The sequence below is a fragment of the Heteronotia binoei genome, chromosome 11 (genome assembly GCF_032191835.1).
Source record: "Heteronotia binoei isolate CCM8104 ecotype False Entrance Well chromosome 11, APGP_CSIRO_Hbin_v1, whole genome shotgun sequence".
Classification (NCBI taxonomy): Eukaryota; Metazoa; Chordata; class Lepidosauria; order Squamata; family Gekkonidae; genus Heteronotia; species Heteronotia binoei.
The window spans coordinates 80,538,901-80,560,191 of NC_083233.1; the positions used below are offsets into that span (position 1 = coordinate 80,538,901).

At 49.6% G+C, this 21,291-nt stretch overlaps 1 protein-coding gene and 1 non-coding gene across 2 annotated transcripts in view; both read left to right on the top strand.

Annotated features, from left to right (window-relative positions):
* Positions 1-19: 19 nt before the first annotated feature.
* On the top strand, positions 20-86 carry TRNAT-UGU (transfer RNA threonine (anticodon UGU)). Its single transcript has one exon. It is a non-coding gene; the product is annotated as a tRNA-Thr (tRNA).
* A 6,278-nt stretch (positions 87-6,364) lies between these two features.
* The window catches only part of MAPKAPK5 (MAPK activated protein kinase 5), a gene marked incomplete at its 3' end in the record, with an annotated part of 30,705 nt that continues 15,778 nt past the window's right edge, over positions 6,365-21,291 (top strand). The window contains exons 1-5 of the mRNA XM_060249173.1: positions 6,365-6,483; positions 12,475-12,548; positions 14,276-14,351; positions 17,259-17,356; positions 19,794-19,906. Coding sequence (XP_060105156.1) covers positions 6,448-6,483; positions 12,475-12,548; positions 14,276-14,351; positions 17,259-17,356; positions 19,794-19,906 — 397 coding nt within the window. The remainder of the gene's footprint in view (positions 6,484-12,474; positions 12,549-14,275; positions 14,352-17,258; positions 17,357-19,793; positions 19,907-21,291) is intronic.

A 21,291-nucleotide genomic window follows, 5' to 3' on the forward strand; every position in this document is an offset into this window, starting at 1 on the left:
CAGCTAGAGGGGGAGGGACGGTGGCTCAGAGGTAGAGCATCTGCCTTGTAAGCAGAAGGTCCCAGGTTCAATCCCCGGCATCTCCAACTAAAAAGGGTCCAGGCAAGTAGGCATGAAAAACCTCAGCTTGAGACCCTGGAGAGCCGCTGCCAGTCCGAGTAGATAATACTGACTTTGATGGACCCAGGGGGGGGTCTGATTCAGTAGAAGGCAGCTTCAGATGTTCATATGTAAAGAAAAGTACTTTTAATCACTGTAAATAAGGCCATAGTACCCTGATATTTATAAAAATGACAAACTCATACTGGTGCTTGCAGAGAAAGAATATCCAAAGAGTGTGGAACCACAGAGCACTATTCGAAGAAGAGAAATAATAATCCATGTTCAGCTATTTTATTTAATACCTTTTCAATGACTTGTTTCTTGAAGATAAGTGTTAACTCAGAAAACAATGGTTCTTTTCCTCTGGAGCACTCTTATTCAGGGTGGAGAGCCGGTTTGGTGTAGTGGTTAAGTGTGTGGACTCTTATCTGGGAGAACCGGGTTTGATTCCCCACTCTTCCACTTGCAGCTGCTGGAGTGGCCTTGGGTCAGCCATAGTGGTTAAGTGTGCAGACTCTTATCTGCGAGAACCGGGTTTGATTCCCCACTCCTCCACTCTCAGCTGCTGGAATGGCCTTGTTTCAGCCAGAGCTCTCTTATCTGGGAGAACAGGGTTTGATCCCCCACTCCTCCACTTACAGCTGCTAGCATGGCCTTGGGTCAGCCATAGCTCTGGCAGAGGTTGTCCTTGAAAGGGCAGCTGCTGTGAGGGCCCTCTCAGCCCCACCCACCTCACAGGGTGTCTGTTGTGGGGGAGGAAGGGAAAGGAGCTTGCGAGCCGCTCTGAGACTCTTCAGAGTGGAGGGCGGGATATAAATCCAATATCTTCTTCTTCTTCATCTACCTTATTCTACAGAGAGGATTCTTAGAATCCCAGCTTCCCTATGCAATGCAGGTTCCCTATACAATTTCTACTGTTGGCACGCACTCATTCTGCTCTAACGCATTGTTAACTGTCTCTAAAAATGAACTGCAGTACTACCTTATGCTAAGCGAGTCCTTACCTTTAATACGTCACCCTGCTGACGATACTTCCTCTGCTTTGATGAGGCACGTACAGTGCAGTAGCCATATTGCTGCCTTCTGGGGTGATGGAAAATGCTGTCAAGCCACAGCTGACTCTTGAGCCTGTAGGTTTTTCAACACAAGAGACTTCAGAGACGGTTTCCCGCTGCCTGCTTCTGCATAGCAGCCATAGACTTTCCCACTCAAGTACTAAGAAGGGCTGACCCTCTTTACCTTTGGAGCTCAGGCTAGCTTGGGCCATCCTGCCTCTTAGACAACTTTTACAAAACAGCTGGGCTGGCTCTTGCTGGGAATACGCCTTACACTAAGGAGAGGCAGGAATGGGGGGAGAGTGTCCTTATGGCCTAATGAGTAGCTTTCCTTTCCTTATCATGTGCTTTTAACAGATCTCAGCCCCAGAGAGAGGGAAATATCCAGTGGTGGTTCAGAACATGCTTAAGTGAAAACTTGTACCACCATATTTTATACACATACAAGCAGGGCTTTTGGTAGAAAAAGCCCAGCAAGAACTCATTTGCATATTAGGCCACATCCCCTGATGTCAACATTGTTTCACACAGGGCTTTTTTTTGGAGAAGCTCAGCAATGAACTCATTTGCATATTAGGCCACATCCCCTGATGTCAACATTGTTTCACACAGGGCTTTTTTTGTAGAAGAAGCTCAGCAACGAACTCATTTGCATATTAGGCCACATCCCTTGATGTCAGCATTGTTTCACACGGGGCTTTTTTTGGTAGAAAAAGCTCAGCAGGAATTCATTTGCAGATTAGGCCACACCCCCTGATGCCAAGCCAGCTGGAACTGCATTCCTGCTTTAAAAAAGCCATGCGTATGAGCATATTTTAATTTAATTTTAATACTGGGATTTATATCCCGCCTATCTCACCGGAGCAGGCTCAGGGAGGATGACAACATTAAACATATAGAATAAGATCAATTAAGGCCATGAAAATTCATCACTAAAACAATTTACAATCTAACAACAGTAAAACCGGATGGTAGTATTTCTTAAATCTGCTCAAACCTACTAAATAATTTACAGGCTTTTAATAGAATAAACAGCTTGGGCCAACATACGGCAGAAGGGGCAAAGGGAGTCAGGCAGACATCTGCATCTTCAACAAAGAACGTCACTGAAAAGCCTGGTGGAAAAGCTCCATCCTGCAGGCCCTGGACCTGTATAGTACTCTGCCCTCTGACAGCTCCCAGAGGGATTGGTGGTTGGGATGCCAACTCTGGGTTGGGAAAGATCTGGAGATCCTGGGGATGGAGCCTGCACGGGGCAGGATTTGGGGTTCACTCTCCAAAGTGGTGATTTTCTTCAGGAGAACTGATCTCTGTAGTCTCTACATCTGTTGTAATAAGCCCACATGGGGGGGGGGGGAAACAGAATTAAGTAATCTTCATGATTGCTTTAGTTGCACTGATGGACGGTCTTCATTTAAAGTTGGACATGGCCCAGTCTTTCCTTTTGATACTGTTGGATCTCTCGGTGGCTTTTAACATAATTGACCTACTCCATATCCACTGGTTTGAATATGGACTTGGTATGCAGGGCATAGCTCTTCGGTGGTTTCACTTTTCTGTCTGACTGCACATCATCTCCACTGGAGGTGTGGAATCAACTGGGTGGAATTTATCTTGTAGAGTGCCACAGGGTTCTGTTCTCTCACCCGTGCTCTTTAATATATATATGAGGCTAATGAATGACATTGGCCAAAGGTTTGGGCTAGGGCAGGGAACAGTGGCTCTCCAGATGTTTTTTGCCCACAACTCCCATCAGCCCCAGCCAGCATGGCCAATGGCTGGGGCTGATGGGAGTTGTAGGCAAAAACATCTGGAGAGCCAGTTCCCCACCCCTGGGGTAGGGCGTCATCATCAAGCACTAACACCGAGCTCTATATTTCATTATTCAAACCTCGTGTCCATTGGTTCTTAACTGGTGCTTTGGGGCTGTGGTCATGTGGCTAAGACAGAACAAACTTAAGCTGAATCCAGACAAGACAGAAGTAATGATGGTTGGGAAAGCTCATATGATAGAAGGACTGAATCTACTTGGAGTGATGCTGACTTTTTCAGAGCAGGTTAAGTGTTTTGGGGGGTGCTCACGACCCTACCTTGCTGTCTGAAAAGCAGATTGGCACGATGGTCAAGAGTGACTTCTACCTCTCACCAACTCTCTTATCACCAAGACTCAGCTGACCTAGCCATCCCGATCCATGTTCCTGTGACCTCATGGTTGGACTACTGCAATGCACCCAACCAAGGGCTGCCCTTGAAGATGGTCCAGAATGTGGCTATTGTCAAGGGCTAGCTGAAAAAGTGACATTGGCTACCACCAGTCTGTTTCCGAGTTCAAATCAAGGGGCTGGGATGACCATATTTAAAGGAAGGTCTCCTTCCACAGCTCCAGTTCCAGTTGTTAGGCAGCCCAAGCCTCTTCCACAGTGGCTCCAAGTCTGTGATGAGGTGGGGGACTCTCCTTGGAGAGGCCTGCCTCCGTGCCAGGACTTTTGAGGTGGTTTCAATGGCAGGCACCTTTGTGGGGGAGAGCTGGGGTTTACTATTTAATTTTTTAGGTGGGATATTTTTAACTATTAACACAAGCCACCTTAAACTACAAGGAAAGGCAGGATATAAATAAAGAAAGTTTCCTGCTCCCATTGCATATTGCCAAAGGTCTTGAGGCAGCAAGAGCAGCTGCTTGCAAAATTTATTTACCAAATAGTACCCAGCCTCTAAGGCAATAGAGTGGTTGTTCTGGAGCTCAAAAGATACACCTGAAAATTTTATTTGTCGGGCAATTCACAACAAGCCTAATTGGTCTGTGCCATATGAGTGTTTGAGATAGATAGCAGCCCTCTTTGGCTCTTTCCCAGATATAAGGACAGAAGGACTCACTTTCCATCCAGTCACTAAAGCTCATTGCCTGCCTCAAAATTTTGATAAGTCTTTAAAGTGCTACTGGATGCTTGCTCCTTTCTAATGCTGCAAACACAGCAACCAATCTTGATCTAGCTCCCTCAAAATGGCATCCAGCCCGTTTCCTGCTTCTTTCCTACATTTTAAAATCCAATTCTCAAGAGATTTGCCCGTTGATTCCACCCTCTGAAACTAATGTTCTCTCCAGGGAAATTTAGCTCTGTGGTCTGGCGATCAGCAGTGAAAACAGGAGATCCCCAGACTCCACCTGGAGGTTCCCAACCCTAGCCTGTGTTTCTTTTCAAAGCTGCAGAAGAAAGTTTTGAGTCCAGTGGCGCCTTGAAGACCAACAAAGTTTTATTCTGGGTATAAGCTTTAGCATGCAAGCACACTTCGAAACGTGCATGCACACAAAAGCTTATATTCAGAATTAAATTTTGTTGGGTCTTCAAGGTACCCCTGGACTCACACTTTTGTTCTCTTGCTTGACCGGGGATGGCCAAACTTGACCAACAAAATTTAATTCTGGATATAAACTTCTGTGCGCATGCACACCTCAAAGTGTGCTTGCATGCTAAAGCGTATACCCAGAATAAAACTTCGTTGGTCTTCAAGGTGCCGCTGGACTCAAAACTTTTGTTCTGCTTTGAAAAGAAGCACAGGCTAGGGTTGCGAGCCTTAGGGTTGCCAATCCCCAGGTGGGGGCAGGGGATCCCCCGGTTTGGAGGCCCTCCCCCCACTTCAGGGTCGTCAGAAAGCGGGGGGAGGAGAGGGAAATGTCTGCTGGAAACTGTTATTCCCTATGGAGATTTAGTCCCATAGAAAATCATGGAGAACTGATCCGCGGGTATCTGGGGCTCTGGGGGGGGGTGGTTATTTTTTGAGGTAGAGGCACCAAATTTTCAGTACAGCATTTAGTGCCTCTCCCCAAAATATCCCCCAAGTTTCAAAACGATTGGACCAGGGGGTCCAATTCTATGAGCCCCAAAAGAAGGTGCCCCTATCCTTCATTATTTCCTATGGAAGGAAGGCATTGAAAAGGTGGCCAGAACTCCCATTAAATGTGATGGCCAGAACTCCCTTTGTTCAATTCTGCTTGTCACAGCCTTAATCTTGGCTCCACCTTTAATGTCTCCTGGCTCCACCCCCAAAGTCCCCAGATATTTCTTGAATTGGACTTGGCAACCCTAGTGAGCCTCCAGGTGGGGTCTGGGGATCTCCTGTTTTCACATGCGGCTCTTTCATACATATTGTGTGGTTCTTGAAGTCCCCACTGCCCCCTTGGCCAGCCTGGAGAATGCATTTAAAGCTGCTTTCTTCCACCTCTCCCTCCCCATCTATTTTCCTTCCTTCCTTCCTTTCTACTCTCAAACATCCGACGTTCATGTCTTGCGGCTCTCAAACATCTGATGTTTATTCTATGTGGCTCTTATGTTAAGCAAGTTTGGCCACCCCTGGTTCAGCCCAACATGGCTACCCCCACCTGAACCTATTTTACAAAGCTGAGTACCTAAATACATTTTAAACACTTCATAAAATAAGGGTTTGTGAGCGTTAACTTTCCACGTCAAAGGCAGCCCACAATCCTCAAAATGGCACCCGGCCCCTTTCCCGCCTCTTCCTCGGAGAATTTTTCAATATTCAACTCTCGCGAGGTTTCCCCCCGACAGACTCTTTCAGCAAGCGGAAGGAGCCGAAGGGGCCGAACCGCGAAGGGGGCGTGTTCGAGTTGTGGGAAGGCAGACACTCATGCCGCCGCGCCGAGCCCCCGCCCCCTGGTCTTCCCTCGGATAACCCCACTTCCAACGTCATCAGAAGGCGACGGGAAGGGCTGAAAGACCAAGGGGCAAGAGAAAAACCCCTCACGCGGTATATGGAAAAGGCGAAGGGCGGGGGTCCTTTAACGTCGAACGTCGCCGATCTAGGCTGTCTTCGCCGCTCGCCTGGTTCACCGCACCGGCCTCCCTCCCGGCGGAAGCGACTCTGAGCCGGTGCGGCGTGAGGGTTCGGCGGCGAGCTTGGGGAAGGCCACCGGCTGGACGGGCGGCGTGCTCGGCGCGCCCTCAGCCATCAGGCGGGGCTGCCCGCGTCGGAGGGGGAGAGCTCTGGCAATGGCCAGCGGCTCCCCAGCTGGAGCGGAGTCCCGGCGGCGGCGGCTGTGGCGAGGAGGCCCGCATCGCGGCTGAGGCGGCCGCCGACCGGCCCTTTCTCTCTCCGCCTTCGCTCCCTTCCTTCCCTTCCCTGGCTGGGCGGGGATGAGGCGGCGGCAGGGCCGGCGGCGACGAGGAGGACGCGGGCTCGGAGGAGCGGCGCCCTGCCCAGCGCGGACCCCGGCAGCCACCCCTCGCCCCCGCGCCGCCCGCCCGGCCTGAACTGGCGCCAGCGGCGGAGGAGGATGTCGGAGGAGCCCGACGCGGACAAGATGATCAAGGTGACGCGGGCGGGGGCGCCTCTGAGCATGGGCAGAGCGCCGTCCCCAGGGGCCTGGGCCGGCCACGCCCCCCTCCGGCCAGCCCCCGCCCCTTAAGCCGGGGGCGTCAAGCTCATTTGTTATGGGGGCTGCATGGAGCTAACATCAATGAGAGCCTGTCGGGCTGGGGCATGCGTGTACCTATTCAAGATTAGGCAGCGGAGATAGAAACTTTACGAAGGACACGGGCAAACACAAGTCAAGATTTTTTGTAACAGGCTTAAAACATTAGCAGTCGTTTGTCTTAATGGTGCTTTCTTTGTGCCTCTCCCACGGGATCCAGGGAACTGGGCAAAGGAAGCTCTGGCTCTTTCCTGCCTTCCCCAGGGGACCAGAAGGGGGAGGGGCCTCAGCCAATAGAAGAAAAGCATGGCCACCTTCAAGAGGGGGTTAGATAAAAATATGGAGCAGAGGTCCATCAGTGGCTATTAGCCACAGTGTGTATGTGTGTGTGTGTGTGTGTGTGTATATATATATATATATATATATATGGCCGCTGTGTGACACAGAATGTTGGACTGGATGGGCCATTGGCCTGATCTAACATGGCTTCTCTTATGTTCTTAAAGAGAGGCTTGGCTCAGTAGCTCTTCTGTGCGATTGAGAGAGCCTGGCAAAGCAAGCTCTTCCTTGCCCCCCCTTCCTCCCAAGGGAGGAGCCTCAGCCAATGGAAAAAATAGAGGTTTTGTTCTGTAGCTCCAGGACGATTGAATAAGCCTTGCCAAGCAAGCTGTTACACATAAGGAAGCAAGAGAGAGGGAGAAGGAAGCAGATGACAGCCAGTTGCTCAGGGGTGTGTGGGGGAGGGCTGATACGAGCCCTCCAGGGGCCTGATTCAGACCCCAGACCAGATGTTTGATACCCCTGCCTTAAGCCTTGTGGCGGATTTTCCCAGTCTCTGCCTCCTGCCTGGCATTTGGCCCTCGGCTGGCCTGACTGGTGGGGAAGCCGCTGCCCGACTCTCTTATCTGAGAGAGTCGATCCCTCTCCCCCCCCCCCCCCCTCCACATCCATATATTAATGGGCCTCGCAGCATTCTGTGGAAGGCCTCTGCATTTTACATCATCCCATTTCAGCCTCTGCTTCTGTGGTTTTCTTGCTTGTTTCTGTGTGTGCATAAAGTGCTCTCCAAGTCATAACTGAAGTATGTCGACCTCTCACGGGGTTTTCAAGGCAAGAGACAAACAAGAGCGGGTTTGCCAAACTGTGGACTCCCTTGATGGGCTTCCAATCAGGGGCTAACCGGGGTCACCCCAACATTGCTTCTGAGATCTGGTGAGATCAGACTAGCCCGGGTAACTTGCTTTTGTGCCCCTGCATAAAATGACTGCAGAGTGAGGAACAGCTCATAGCTGAAGTCGTTGGCTCTAGAGCCAGTATGGTGTAGTGGTTAAGTGTGCGGACTCTTATCTGGGAGAACCGGGTTTGATTCCCCACTCCTCCACTTGCACCTGCTGGAATGGCCTTGGGTCAGCCAGAGCTCTTATCTGGGAGAACCGGGTTTGATTCCCCCCTCCTCCACTTGCAGCTGCTGGAATGGCCCTGGGTCAGCCATAGCTCTCTTATCTGGGAGAACCGGGTTTGATTCCCCACTCCTCCACTTGCACCTGCTGGAATGGCCCTGGGTCAGCCATAGCTCTCTTATCTGGGAGAACCGGGTTTGATTCCCCACTCCTCCACTTGCACCTGCTGGAATGGCCTTGGGTCAGCCAGAGCTCTCTTATCTGGGAGAACCGGGTTTGATTCCCCACTCCTCCACTTGCACCTGCTGGAATGGCCTTGGGTCAGCCAGAGCTCTCTGATCTGGGAGAACCGGGTTTGATTCCCCACTCCTCCACTTGCAGCTGCTGGGATGGCCTTGGGTCAGCCATGGCTCTCTTATCTGGGAGAACCGGGTTTGATTCCCCACTCCTCCACTTGCACCTGCTGGAATGGCCTTGGGTCAGCCATAGCTCTTATCTGGGAGAACCGGGTTTGATTCCCCACTCCTCCACTTGCACCTGCTGGAATGGCCCTGGGTCAGCCATAGCTCTCTTATCTGGGAGAACTGGGTTTGATTCCCCACTCCTCCACTTGCACCTGCTGGAATGGCCTTGGGTCAGCCACAGCTCTCGCAGGAGTTGTCCTTGGAAGGGCAGCTGCTGTGAGAGCCCTCTCAGCCCCACCTACCTCATAGGGTGTCTGTTGTGGAGGGGGAGAAGATATAGGAGATTGTAAGCCGCTCTGAGTTTCTGATTCAGAGAGAAGGGCAGGGTATAAATCTGCAATTCTTCTTCTAATTAACAGAAGCATTTGCTGGAATAAAGGGTTAACGTTGCAGGTGCCACAAAGCTTCTGTTTTCACCTAGAATGCTAAAAGTGACCAGAGTAGAGGGAAACCGCCTTCTCAAAGAAGCTAGGTGAATCTTTCTAGGCTTATGGTGGTGGGTCTGATGAAATTGAGAGCGCTGAATCATTTGCTACAACCAGTCTTTACAGTGCTAAATGTTTTTTGGTAACAAGCTAAGACTATGTCTGCTCTAAAACTTCTGGCAAACCTCAGAGTGTTGGTGCTGATTTCAAAAACCAGAGTCTTGCTGAGTTGTGGTCTTCGCCCACTTTGAAGGCCTCTCCCCAGATCTCAGTGGGACTTGGCTTCCTGAAGAACAAAAAATCCCTGTGCCACTGTGCCAGCCTGCATAAAGTTGGGCTGTTAGCATTGTTGGCATTAACCTTACTAATTGCTACACTCCCGCTGATGTGGAAGCAAGTCCTGCTCAACCTGATGGGCCTTACCTCTCAGGAGATGTGTCTCCAAGTTGCAAGAGGCTGCTTTGCATATCCAGTCATGACTTGTGTTGGCTCAGCTGCAACATCAGCTTCGGTGCCTACCTCTCCGCTTTTCTGTTCTCTGAAATGTAAGGGGTGAACAGTGAAGATCTTTAGCGTAAGAAGAGCCCTGTCAAATCAGACCAGTGAGGGTCCATCTAGTCCAGCATCCTGTCTCACACCATAGCCAACCAGTTGCCCTGGAGGGCCAACAACAGGGCAGAGAGGCCAAGACCTTCATAAGAACAACAGAAGAGCCCTGCTGGATCAGACCAGCGAGGGTCCATCTAGTCCAGCCTCCTGTCTCACACTGGCCAACCAGTTCCTTTGGAGGGCCAACAACAGGGCAGAGAGGCTGAGGCCTTCGCCTGAGAAGAACATCAGAAAGGCCCTGCTGGATCAGACCAGTGAGGGTTCATCTAGTCCAGCCTCCTGTCTCACACAGTGGCCAACCAGTTTCTCTGGAGGGCCAACAACAGGGCAGAGAGGCTGAGGCCTTCGCCTGAGAAGAACATCAGAAAGGCCCTGCTGGATCAGACCAGTGAGGGTCCATCTAGTCCAGTATCCTGTCTCACACCATAGCCAACCAGTTGCCCTGGAGGGCCAGCAACACGGCATAGAGACCTTCCCTGATGTTTCCACCAGGCGCTGGATTTCTGCCTCACGGTGTGGAAATTTCCTTTAGCCATGGCTAGTAGCCTTTGACAGATCTACACTTTAAGAATCAACCTAATCGTTTCTAAAACCATCTCTGCCTTTGTCAATCGCTATATCCTCTGGCAGTGAATTCCACATTTTAATCACTCTCTGTGTAAAGTTTCAGTTTATTTCAGTTTATATCCCGCCCTTCCCACCGAAGCGGCTCAGGGCGGCTCACAACATAAGATCTAACATAGATTTTGGTTTTAAAAATACCATCAATTTACAACAATTAAAACAGTAAAATAATAAAAAAAATTAAAACAGCGATCTGTCAGAATACTACACTACAACCTTCTATAAAGTTTCCAATGCCAGTTAGTTATAGGTCAGCCGGAAGAGGGCTGTCTTACAGGCCCTGCGGAACTGACCAAGGTTCCGCAGGGCCCTCACCTTTTCCGGCAGCTGGTTCCACCAGCAAGGAGCCGTTACCGAAAAGGCCCTGTCCCTGGTGGATTATTTCCTTTTGTCCATCCTGAATCTGAATCTACTGCCCATCAACTTCCTTAGATGCCCTCGGGTGTTCTAGTATTCTGGGAGAGGGAGAAAAAGTTTGTCTGTCATGAATGCAGTACGTCATCGGTCTTGCTGCTACCTGTAATATGCCTAAACCCAGGGTGGCCAACTTGCTTAACGTAAGAGCCACATAGAATAAACTTCAGATGTTTGAGAGCTGCAAGACATGAACATCAAATATTTGACAGCCACAAGAGAGGTCACCGCACCTCAAAAAGGATATAGCATTGGAAAAAGTGCAGAAAAGGGCAACTAGAAATGATTAAAGGTTTGGAACACTTTCCCTATGAAGAAAGGTTAGAACGCTTGGGGCTCTTTAGCTTGGAGAAACGTCGACTGCGGGGTGACAGGATAGAGGTTTACAAGATTATGCATGGGATAGAGAAGGTAGAGAAAGAAGTCCTTTACTCCCTTTCTCACAATACAAGAACTCGTAGACATTCCATGAAATTGCTGTGCAGTAAGGTTAGAATGGATAAAAGGAAGTACTTCTTCACCCAAAGGGTGATTAACATGTGGAATTCACTGCCACAGGAGGTGGTGGCAGCTACAAGCATCGCCAGCTTCAAGAGAGGATTGGATAAAAATATGGAGCAGAGTTCCATCAGTGGCTATTAGCCACTGACTGTGTGTGTGTGTGTGTGTGTGTATATATTGGCCACTGTGTGACCCATAGTGTTGGACTGGATGGGCCATTGGCCTGATCCAACATGGCTTCTCTTATGTTCTTATGAGGGGGGTGAAAGAAAGCAACTTTAAATGCTGCTAGCTGGTTTGGCTTGGAGAAATGATTTAAAGAAAGAAATGCCTCCTCAAAGCTGGTTGATGGGGGGGGGCGGCTTTGAGAGCCCATAATATGTGTGAAAGAGCCACATGTGGCTTCTGAGCAACTGTTTGGCCTCCTTCGGCCTCTGTGTTAATCTGTTTTGTCAGGAACAATTGCTGTTTGGTGTAGTGGTTAAGTGCGCGGACTCTTATCTGGGAGAACCGGGTTTGATTCCCCACTCCTCCACTTGCACCTGCTGAGATGGCCTTGGGTCAGCCAGAGCTTTCATAGAAGCTGTCCTTGAAAGGGCAGCTGCTATAAAAGCACTCGCAGCCCCACCTACCTCACAGGGTGTTTGCTGTGGGGGGGGAAGGTAGAGGAGATTGTGACCGCTCTGAGACTTTGAGATTCAGAGTATAGGGCGGGATATAAATCCAAAATCTTCTTCCCAAAAAAATCTTCTTGTTCATTTTACTAATTTTTGTCATAATTTGCTGTGTGATTTATTGAGCAGTTCTTATTACATGTGTAAAGTGCCCTGAGTTCCAGTGAGAGAGGACTGTAAAGTGTGGCACTTTAAAGTGTGGCTTGCCACTGCCTTCCTTTAGAACTATAAATGAAGTTAATAAAAATGTCGCTGAGGGACAGGTGCCAAAGGCACAGTGCAGAGGGAAGTCTCTGTTGCATCAGTAGTCCTGGTAGTAGTTACCTGCACAGGGTCTTTGTGCACGTCACACAAAGTGTGATGAGTTGCTACAAAGTGGGGAGGGACGGTGGCTGAGTGGTAGAGCATCTGCTTGGGAAGCAGAAGGTCCCAGGTTCAATCCCTGGCATCTCCAAAAAGGATCCAGGCAAGTAGGCGTGAAAATCCTCAGCTTGAGACCCTGGAGAGCTGCCGCCAGCCTGAGAAGACAATACTGACTTTGATGGACCGAGGGTCTGATTCAGTATAAGGCAGCTTCATATGTTCATATGTTCAAGTGTGATGAGGTAGGCTGTTTCCTATGGAAGCTCATGCAGCGATAAACATGTGGAACTTCAGGTGCTGCAAGAATCTTGTTAGAGCAGCTGCTAATGCAGTCTGGAGGCGCATGGATTTGTGACTGGCTTTGCCCAGGAAAGGTTTGGTGTTTCCATGGTTCCTTTTTTCTCTTTTCAAACAGGAAACTTCTATTTTAGAAGAGTATCATATTAACTGGACCCAGAAGCTGGGAGCAGGAATCAGCGGTCCAGTAAGGTGAGTTTCCCTTCACTGGATGACGATTAAGTTTTCACAGTAACCGTGAACCGGTGAATGCTTTCATCGTGCTGTCAGCCAGAAATATTAATGGCTGTTTCCTCCCTTTTTTTTGTTGAGTTTGTGTGTATGTGTAAAACCGCAAATGATTTGGTAAAAGAGCCAGTTTGGTGTAGTGGTTAAGTGTGCGGACTCTTGACTGGGAGAACCACGTTTGATTCCCCACTCCTCCACTTGCAGCTGCTGGAATGGCCTTGGGTGAGCCAGAGCTCTCGCAGGAGTTGTCCTTGAAAGGGCAGCTTCTGTCAGAGCTCTCTCAGCCCCACCCACCTCACAGGGTGTCTGTTGTGGGGGGAGAAGATATAGGCGATTGTAAGCTGCTCTGATTCAGAGAAAAGGGTGGGGTATAAATCTGCAGTCTTCTTCTTCTCCGCTCCTCCACTTGCAGCTGCTGGAATGGCCTTGGGTCAGCCATAGCTCTCTTATCTGGGAGAACCGGGTTTGATTCCCCACTCCTCCACTTGCAGCTGCTGGAATGGCCTTGGGTCAGCCATAGCTCTTGTAGGAGTTGTCCTTGAAAGGGCACCTGCTGTAAAAGCTCTCTCAGCCCCAGCTACCTCACAGGGTGTCGTGTGTGTGTGTGTGGGGGAAGGTAGAGGAGATTGTGACCGCTCTGAGATTCAGAGTATAGGGTGGGATATAAATCCAATATCATCTCCGTGCTTTTTTTTTGTCACTCCAATGCTATTTGCATTGTCAGTTTGAATGCAGCATATGAAGCGGTAGGCCCCTTTTGGCCATATGTGTAGGGACAAGGTGAGATGGGGAGCATCCTTCGATGCATCCGATCCTTGCAATCAAGCCTACGTGTTATTAGCTGTCAAAACTGATTGCCGAGTCTATTCAAGAATCCACACTAGCTGATTGCGGCACTTTGGTATCCCAAAGGAAAGTGACAGTCAAGCCTTCTTGTTCATAAAAGCACAATTGCCTAGTTGCTTGGAGGAAACTGTTAGATGCCGCAGGCAAATGTTCGTTTGCAAACCTGCGTTTGTCCCAAGCCGGAGTCAGCCTGGCAGAAAGGTCTCATCCCCACAGATCCCCAAGCTCCACTGCCCTGGGGATCGCTCTGAAACCAGAGCAGAAAAGGAAGTGTGGAGGGGAGCCGTGTCTGGCTGAGGAAGGCAGTTCGGGCAGCGAGTGCTACAGTAGTTGTGACTAAAAATCTGTGAGCTAGCTTACACTAACTCAGCTTAGAGGGGTCACTGCTTGGGACTCCTCTTTGGCCTGATAACACTCGGGATTATGGGTGGCTTCCAATGCCGATCAAGTCCTGGGAGTTGTTGCAGAACAGCAGGGGAAGGTGGAAGGATGGCTGTGCTTGGTTTTTGCGTCTTAGGTGAAGGCTTTTGCTTCTGGCTGTAACTCCAGAGAGATGTGAAGCAGCAAAGGCAGCCTTTGAATCCTCAAAGAGTATAATTTGCCTTGGCTCTGAGGGACTGCAGCAAGCTATGGGATTTGGAGGCAGAATTACACGCCTGGAAGCCACTCCACTGCACTTGGCCTGGGATAGGAGACATTTCCCAGTGCAAGCCTTTACGCAGAGCTTCGTCTCGCTGCAAACTACAGACAGGAGTGGTTGATTTCAGGCGTCAAGTGTTGAATACATAAATTGGTAACCTCCTTGCAGTTTTACTAACCAAACGATTTCACTGCTGCCTGCACAGAGTCTGCATGAAAAAATCATCTCAAGAACGGTTTGCACTGAAAATTCTTCTGGATCGCCCGAAAGCTAGAAACGAGGTACGGCATTTTGTCCTTGGGAAAAACAGTCTAGGATTTTGTAAATCTCTGTTCCTCTGGGGCGTCCTTCCCCCCGCTCCCCTCCATTCCGTCCGGTAAGAAACATTTAGGAAGACGCCCCGCTAAAGTTTCTTTGCTGCTTTCCCTAGCCATTTCACGGGGTGTAGGAATGTTTCTTCGGAATGGCCTGTGCCTTTCTAGGCTTCTCGTTGCAGAGTTTAAAACCGACCGTCCGCTGTGCCGCTTTCAAGTTCTGCTGACCTTGCGTTGCTGCTGAACTTAGCTTGACTGCCCCAGCCTATCACAGCCCAGCTTTCCAGCAACCCCTCTGTAAGGGCAGGTGGGGGCTAGCAACATAACAGACCGATCAACGTTCTTGCCCAACAAGCTCTGTTTTCCTGCATTTCTCTTGCTTGCCAACTTGCGGGTCTTTTTGTTCTTAGAAGCATAAAGCTGGAAGGGACCTCCAGGGTCATCTAGTCCAACTCCCTGCACAAGGCAGGGAATTCACAAGCACCTCCCCCCACACCCTCAGTGACCCCTGCTCCATGCCCAGGAGATGGCAAAAAGGAAAAAAAAACCCCCAACCCTCCAGGATCCCTGGCCAAACTGACCTGGAGAAAAATTGTGGCCTGACTCCACAGTGGTGAACAGCGTTTCCTTGGGCATGTAAGAAAGGGCCACAGGAACTAAGCCCCCGTGCAACCCTTCCTGTCAAGTCGGCAGATTCAATAACGAGTCTTTGTTGAAACAAAATAACTAGTTTATTGATACTGTTGTCCTCGACTACGTTGAGATTGAAAGACTAAAGATCATACAGTAGAATGCAATCATATAAGGTACACTTCAAAGGGATTCTGGAGGGAGGGGTACTATGCAGGGCACATTCACACATTGATGCTACCATTTCGTTCTCAGGCCCGTTTCGGCCTTGAGCGCTTCTGGCTCCAACCTCCCCCGGTGCCAGGCCTGAGAAGGCGCAGATAAAGCTTTCACATATTCACATTTCAAAGCAATACTACATAACAAAGGAAAGGAGGGGGGTAAGGAGAGTTCGAGCAAGCAGCAATGAAATACAGTTTGGCTTTACCACATTTGATTCCCCACTCCTCCACTTGCACCTGCTGGAATGGCCTTGGGTCAGCCATAGCTCTCTTATCTGGGAGAACCGGGTTGGATTCCCCACTCCTCCACTTGCACCTGCTGGAATGGCCTTGGGTCAGCCAGAGCTCTCTTATCTGGGAGAACCGGGTTTGATTCCCCACTCCTCTACTTGCACCTGCTGGAATGGCCTTGGGTCAGCCAGAGCTCTCTTATCTGGGAGAACCGGGTTTGATTCCCCACTCCTCCACTTGCACCTGCTGGAATGGCCTTGGGTCAGCCAGAGCTCTGGCAGAGGTTGTCCCTGACAGGGCAGCTGCTGTGAGAGCCCTCTCCAGCCCCACCCACCTCACAGGGTGTCTGTTGTGGGGGAGGAAGGTCAAGGAGATTGTGAGTTTCTCTGAGACTCTTGAGTGGAAAGCGGAATATAAATCCAGTGTCATCGTCTTCAACTGTTCAGTGTTGTGTAGTGCCCTGCCCACTCAGTAAGCACAGCCAGTTCCCAGATCTCTGAGAATACCGGCAAGGGGCTTGCAGCATGGACAGCATCACTTCTCTGAATTCAGACTTGATCTTATCCTGCCAGAGCTTGCCACCTTGGCTTTAATTCTGCAAACACTGCAGATTAACACATGGAATTCACTGCCACAGGAGGTGGCGGCAGCTACAAGCATAGAAAACTTCAAGAGGGGATTGGATCAATGTATGGAGCAGAGGTCCATCAGTGGCTATTAGCCACAGGGTATTGATGGAATTCTTTGTCTGGGGCAAATGATGCCTTGCATTCTTGGTGCTTGGGGGGGGGGCGGCAACAGTGGGAGGGCTTCTAGAGTCCTGACCCCACTGATGGACCTCCTAATGGCACCTGGGGTTTTTTTCGCCACTGTGTGACACAGAGTGTTGGACAGGATGGGCCATTGGCCTGATCCAACATGGCTTCTCTTATGTTCTTATGTGACACAGAGTGTTGGACTGGATGGGCCACTGGCCTGATCCAACATGGCTTCTCTTATGTTCTTTTGTGACACAGAGTGTTGGACTGGATGGCCCACTGGCCTGATCCAACATGGCTTCTCTGATGTTCTTTTGTGACACAGAGTGCTGGACTGGATGGGCCACTGGCCTGATCCAACATGGCTTCTCTTATGTTCTTATGTGACACAGAGTGTTGGACTGGATGGGCCACTGGCCTGATCCAACATGGCTTCTCTGATGTTCTTATGTGACACAGAGTATTGGACTGGATGGGCCACTGGCCTGATCCAACATGGCTTCTCTTATGTTCTTATGTGACACAGAGTGTTGGACTGGATGGGCCACTGGCCTGATCCAACATGGCTTCTCTTATGTTCTTTTGTGACACAGAGTGTTGGACTGGATGGGCCACTGGCCTGATCCAACATGACTTCTCTGATGTTCTTTTGTGACACAGAGTGTTGGACTGGATGGGCCACTGGCCTGATCCAACATGGCTTCTCTGATGTTCTTTTGTGACACAGAGTGTTGGACTGGATGGGCCACTGGCCTGATCCAACATGGCTTCTCTGATGTTCTTATGTGACACAGAGTGTTGGACTGGATGGGCCACTGGCCTGATCCAACATGGCTTCTCTCATGTTCTGAGGCCTGGCTAGCCCTCGTACTTGAGATGAAGTGTAAAATTAATCAGGATTGTTTTAATGTTGGAAGGGGCAGAACACAAAGCTCCAAGGGCCAATTGCTGGAATTTAGCAGGCCTGTTATGGCCTGCAGGTTGCCTGTTGGCAGACAAAATGGCTCAGTAACTCCTGTCTCCTTCTCTTCTAGGTCCGGCTGCACATGATGTGCGCGACGCATCCCAACATCGTTCAGATCATTGAAGTGTATGCGAACAGCGTGCAGTTCCCTCATGAGTCCAGCCCAAGGTGACTTTTATTTCCACCACTTGCTTTCCGTCTTTTAATCTCAGGGCAGCCCGAGATTCTGTGGGCATTTCAAGTTGCTTTCTCCACGGCTGCCGTTTGTCCTTGGGGTCCCTCCCCTTCTCATCGTCTGGTGCTGTCCTTTCATTGTGACGAGCGTTCTGTTTGGGAAGGCCGAAACGTCTTTCCTCGGGTTTATTTTTCCCTGGCTGGCCTGATTCCTTCGCTGCCTGGTTCCCAGCTGTCTCCTCCTGAGCGTTTGAGGCTGGTTTAGGAGACAGGCAGCCGATCCTCTTAAGCTGGGCCCTCGTTTCTCTTTTCAGCACCAGCTTCTGGGGCAGCCATACCATGTGGACAGGTGAGGCGGCTGCTTCAGGTGATGAGCTTTGGGTGTCAGCGAAACTGGCAGTATGAAAGATGCATCTGACTGTGGAGGGGTGGGGGTGTGACTCTCCGGATAACTCACTCACTGCAGCTTCAGTGAAACAGCCGGGAGCTGCCTTGGCTTGAGCTGCGACGGTGATCTAGCAGTTGGAAGAAGATGATGATTTTGGATTTATATCCCACCCTATACTCTGAATCTCAGAGTCTCCAGAGCGGTCACAATCTCCTCTACCTTCCTCCCCCCCACAACAAACACCCTGTGAGGTGGGTGGGACTGAGAGAGCTCTCCCAGAAGCTGCCCTTTCAAGGACAGCTCTGCAAGAGCTTTGGCTGACCCAAGGCCATCTCAGCAGGTGCAAGTGGAGGAGTGGGGAATCAAACCCGGTCCTCCCAGATAAGAGTCTGCGCACTTAACCACTACACCAAACTGGCTTTCAAATTGGAGAGAGTTCCCATGCACCCAGCAGGCAATGGATTGCAGTGGTCACCAGTGTTCCCTCTAAGCGGAGTTAGCGTGAGCTAGCTCACAGATTTTTAGCCTCTGACTCACAGATTTTTGTCTTAGCTCAGGAAGGATGACCGCAAAGCACAATAATTTATACAGGAGCTCACAACTGTAATGCCAGGAGCTCACAAAGTAGAATTTTGGTTCACAAGGCTCTGCAGCTTAGACGGAACATTGATGGCCACGTGCTTTTAAGGGGAAAAACTTACAAATACCTTTATTTTTTATTCTCCTGAAGCAAGAGAGCATCAGTGTTGGACGCAGCCCATCATCTGTTGGCAGTTGCCTCTCAAAAGACTCAGAAAACGGGCTCCCCGTCATTGTGTGGTGCTGGGCTTCGCTCTTCTTAAATGCTAAACAGGCCAGCGGAGGGATTAACCTGTTCTGTAATAGAACAAAGTTTGGGTCTGGTGGGAACCTTTAAGACCAACAAAATTTAATTCCAGACCCAAACTTTGTTCTATTACAGAACAGGTTAATCCCTCCGCTGGCCTGTTTAGCAATTAAGAAGAGCGAAGCCCAGCACCACACAATGACGGGGAGCCCGTTTTCTGAGTCTTTTGAGAGGCAACTGCCAAACAGATGATGGGCTGCGTCCAACACTGATGCTCTCTTGCTTCAGGAGAATAAAAAATAAAGGTATTTGTAAGTTTTTCCCCTTAAAAGCACGTGGCCATCAATGTTCCGTCTAAGCTGCAGAGCCTTGTGAACCAAAATTCTACTTTGTGAGCTCTGGCATTACAGTTGTGAGCTCCTGTATAAATTATTGTGCTTTGCGGTCATCCTTCCTGAGCTAAGACAAAAATCTGTGAGTCAGAGGCTAAAAATCTGTGAGCTAGCTCACGCTAACTCCGCTTAGAGGGAACACTGGTGACCACTGCAATCCATGCCTGCTGGGTGCATGGGAACCTCTCTCCAATTTGAAAAGCCAGTTTGGTGTAGTGGTTAAGTGCGCAGACTCTTATCTGGAGGACCGGGTTTGATTCCCCACTCCTCACTTGCACTGCTGAGATGGCCTTGGGTCAGCCATAACTCTTGCAGAACTGTCCTTGAAAGGGCTGCTTCTGGGAGAGCTCTCTCAGCCCCACCCACCTCTCAGGGTGTCTGTGGTGGGGGAGGAAGGGAAAGGAGATCGTAAGCCACTGAGACTCTTTGAGATTCAGAGTGAAGGGCAGGATATAAATCCAATATCATCTTTATCTTGTTCTTCAGTTGGTAAGACCTGTGGATAGCAGCAAATTAACATACAAATAAAAGAGTTAATGGACAGATGTGAGAACTAAGTTTGAGTCCAGTGGCCCCTTTAAGGCCAGCAAAGTTTACTTCTGGGTATAAGTGAGAACAGAATGACTCAACATGTGTAGATGTACACTTCTTCAGATACATTGGAATGGACTTCTTCAAGCGTGCGACGTACAAGTGGAGAGAATCTAACCTGTTCTGTTGTTTTTGTTTCCAATCTTCCCCGGACTTGATTTAAAAAAAAAAAAATTAGCTTAGCTTTTGTTAACATTTGTACTTTGTGTAACAAACTGACCTGCTTTCAAACAGGGCCCGGCTTCTAATTGTAATGGAGATGATGGAAGGGGGCGAACTCTTTCACAGAATCAGCCAACATCGGCACTTTACTGAGAAGCAAGCAAGCCAAGTAACAAAGCAGGCAAGTTTCAACTCCCCCCCCCCCTTCAGCCCTCCCCCCTCCTATGTGTAACCGGCAGCCACGGGAACTTGTTTGGAAAGAAGCTGATGATTTTCTTGGGCGGGAAGGGAGAGGCGTAAGCTTTTTTTAATTTAAAAAAAAAAAAGCAAAACCCAGCCCCGCTCGGAAGCGAGTTGCCTGCTTCGTTATAACCTGAGCGTTCCGATAGTCTGTGCCAGGCTTGGAAGCTTCGCGGGTCTAGAAGCAAGAATGACTGGCATTCCCTAAAAGCCTGCCCCTCATGTTTGGGCATGAGTCATTGTGGGGAACGTGGCTCATACGGGATGGAAGCGAGCCCAGTGACTCATACACAGAGACGTTAGGCGAACCCCCGTGTTCGGATGGGCAGTTGTATCACCAGGTGAAAGCAGAAACTTCAGTGGATTAGAGCCTGTTTTCCTGGGGGCATCCAGTGTGTCTTCAGTAGAGGTGTATAGAAGAGAAAAAAAATGTATTTTTGGGGGTGGGTGGGGGTGGGGTAAAATGGCCACAAAATGAAAGAGGCCCAGGTTGTATATTATATCTATTTATTTCTTTTATTTATTTCATTCTATTTATATCCCGCCCTAGGGGAGGGACGGTGGCTCAGTGGCAGAGCATCTGCTTGGGAAGCAGAAGGTCCCAGGTTCAATCCCTGGCATCTCCAAAAAAGGGTCCAGGCAAATAGGTGTGAAAAGCCTCAGCTTGAGACCCTGGGGAGCCGCTGCCAGTCTGAGTAGACAAGACTGACTTTGATGGACCCAGGAGGGTCTGGTTCAGTAGAAGGCAGCTTCATATGTTCATATGTACCCTACCAAAGTGGGCTCAGGGCAGCTCCAACACAGAATTCTAACAATAAAACCAAGAATTAAAATACATTAATAATTTACACAGTAAAAATAAACACAATTCGTCAGCGTACTATCCTACAGTCTTCCTTAAAATTCAGATATTCAGATGCCGGTCAGTTGTATGCCAACTGGAAGAGGACTGTCTTACAGGCTCTGAGGAACTGCCCAAGGTCCCGGAGGGCCCTCACCTCTTCCGGCAGCTGGTTCCACCAACAGGGGGCTGTGATCGAAAAAGCCCCTGTCCCTAGTTGACTTCAAACAGGCCTCCTTTGGCCCAGGGATTGTAAGGAGATTCTGAGAACCTGATCTCAGTACTCTCTGGGGAACATGTGGGGAGAGACGGTCCCTAAGGTAGGTAGGCCCTAGGCCATATAGGGCTTTAAAGGTAATAACCAGCACCTTGTACCGAACTCGGTATATTATTGGCAGCCAGTGCAGTCCCTGAAGCCCCGGCTGAATGTACTCCCATCTGGGGAGCCCTAATAGCAACCGGGTGGCAGCGTTCTGCACTAGCTGCAAC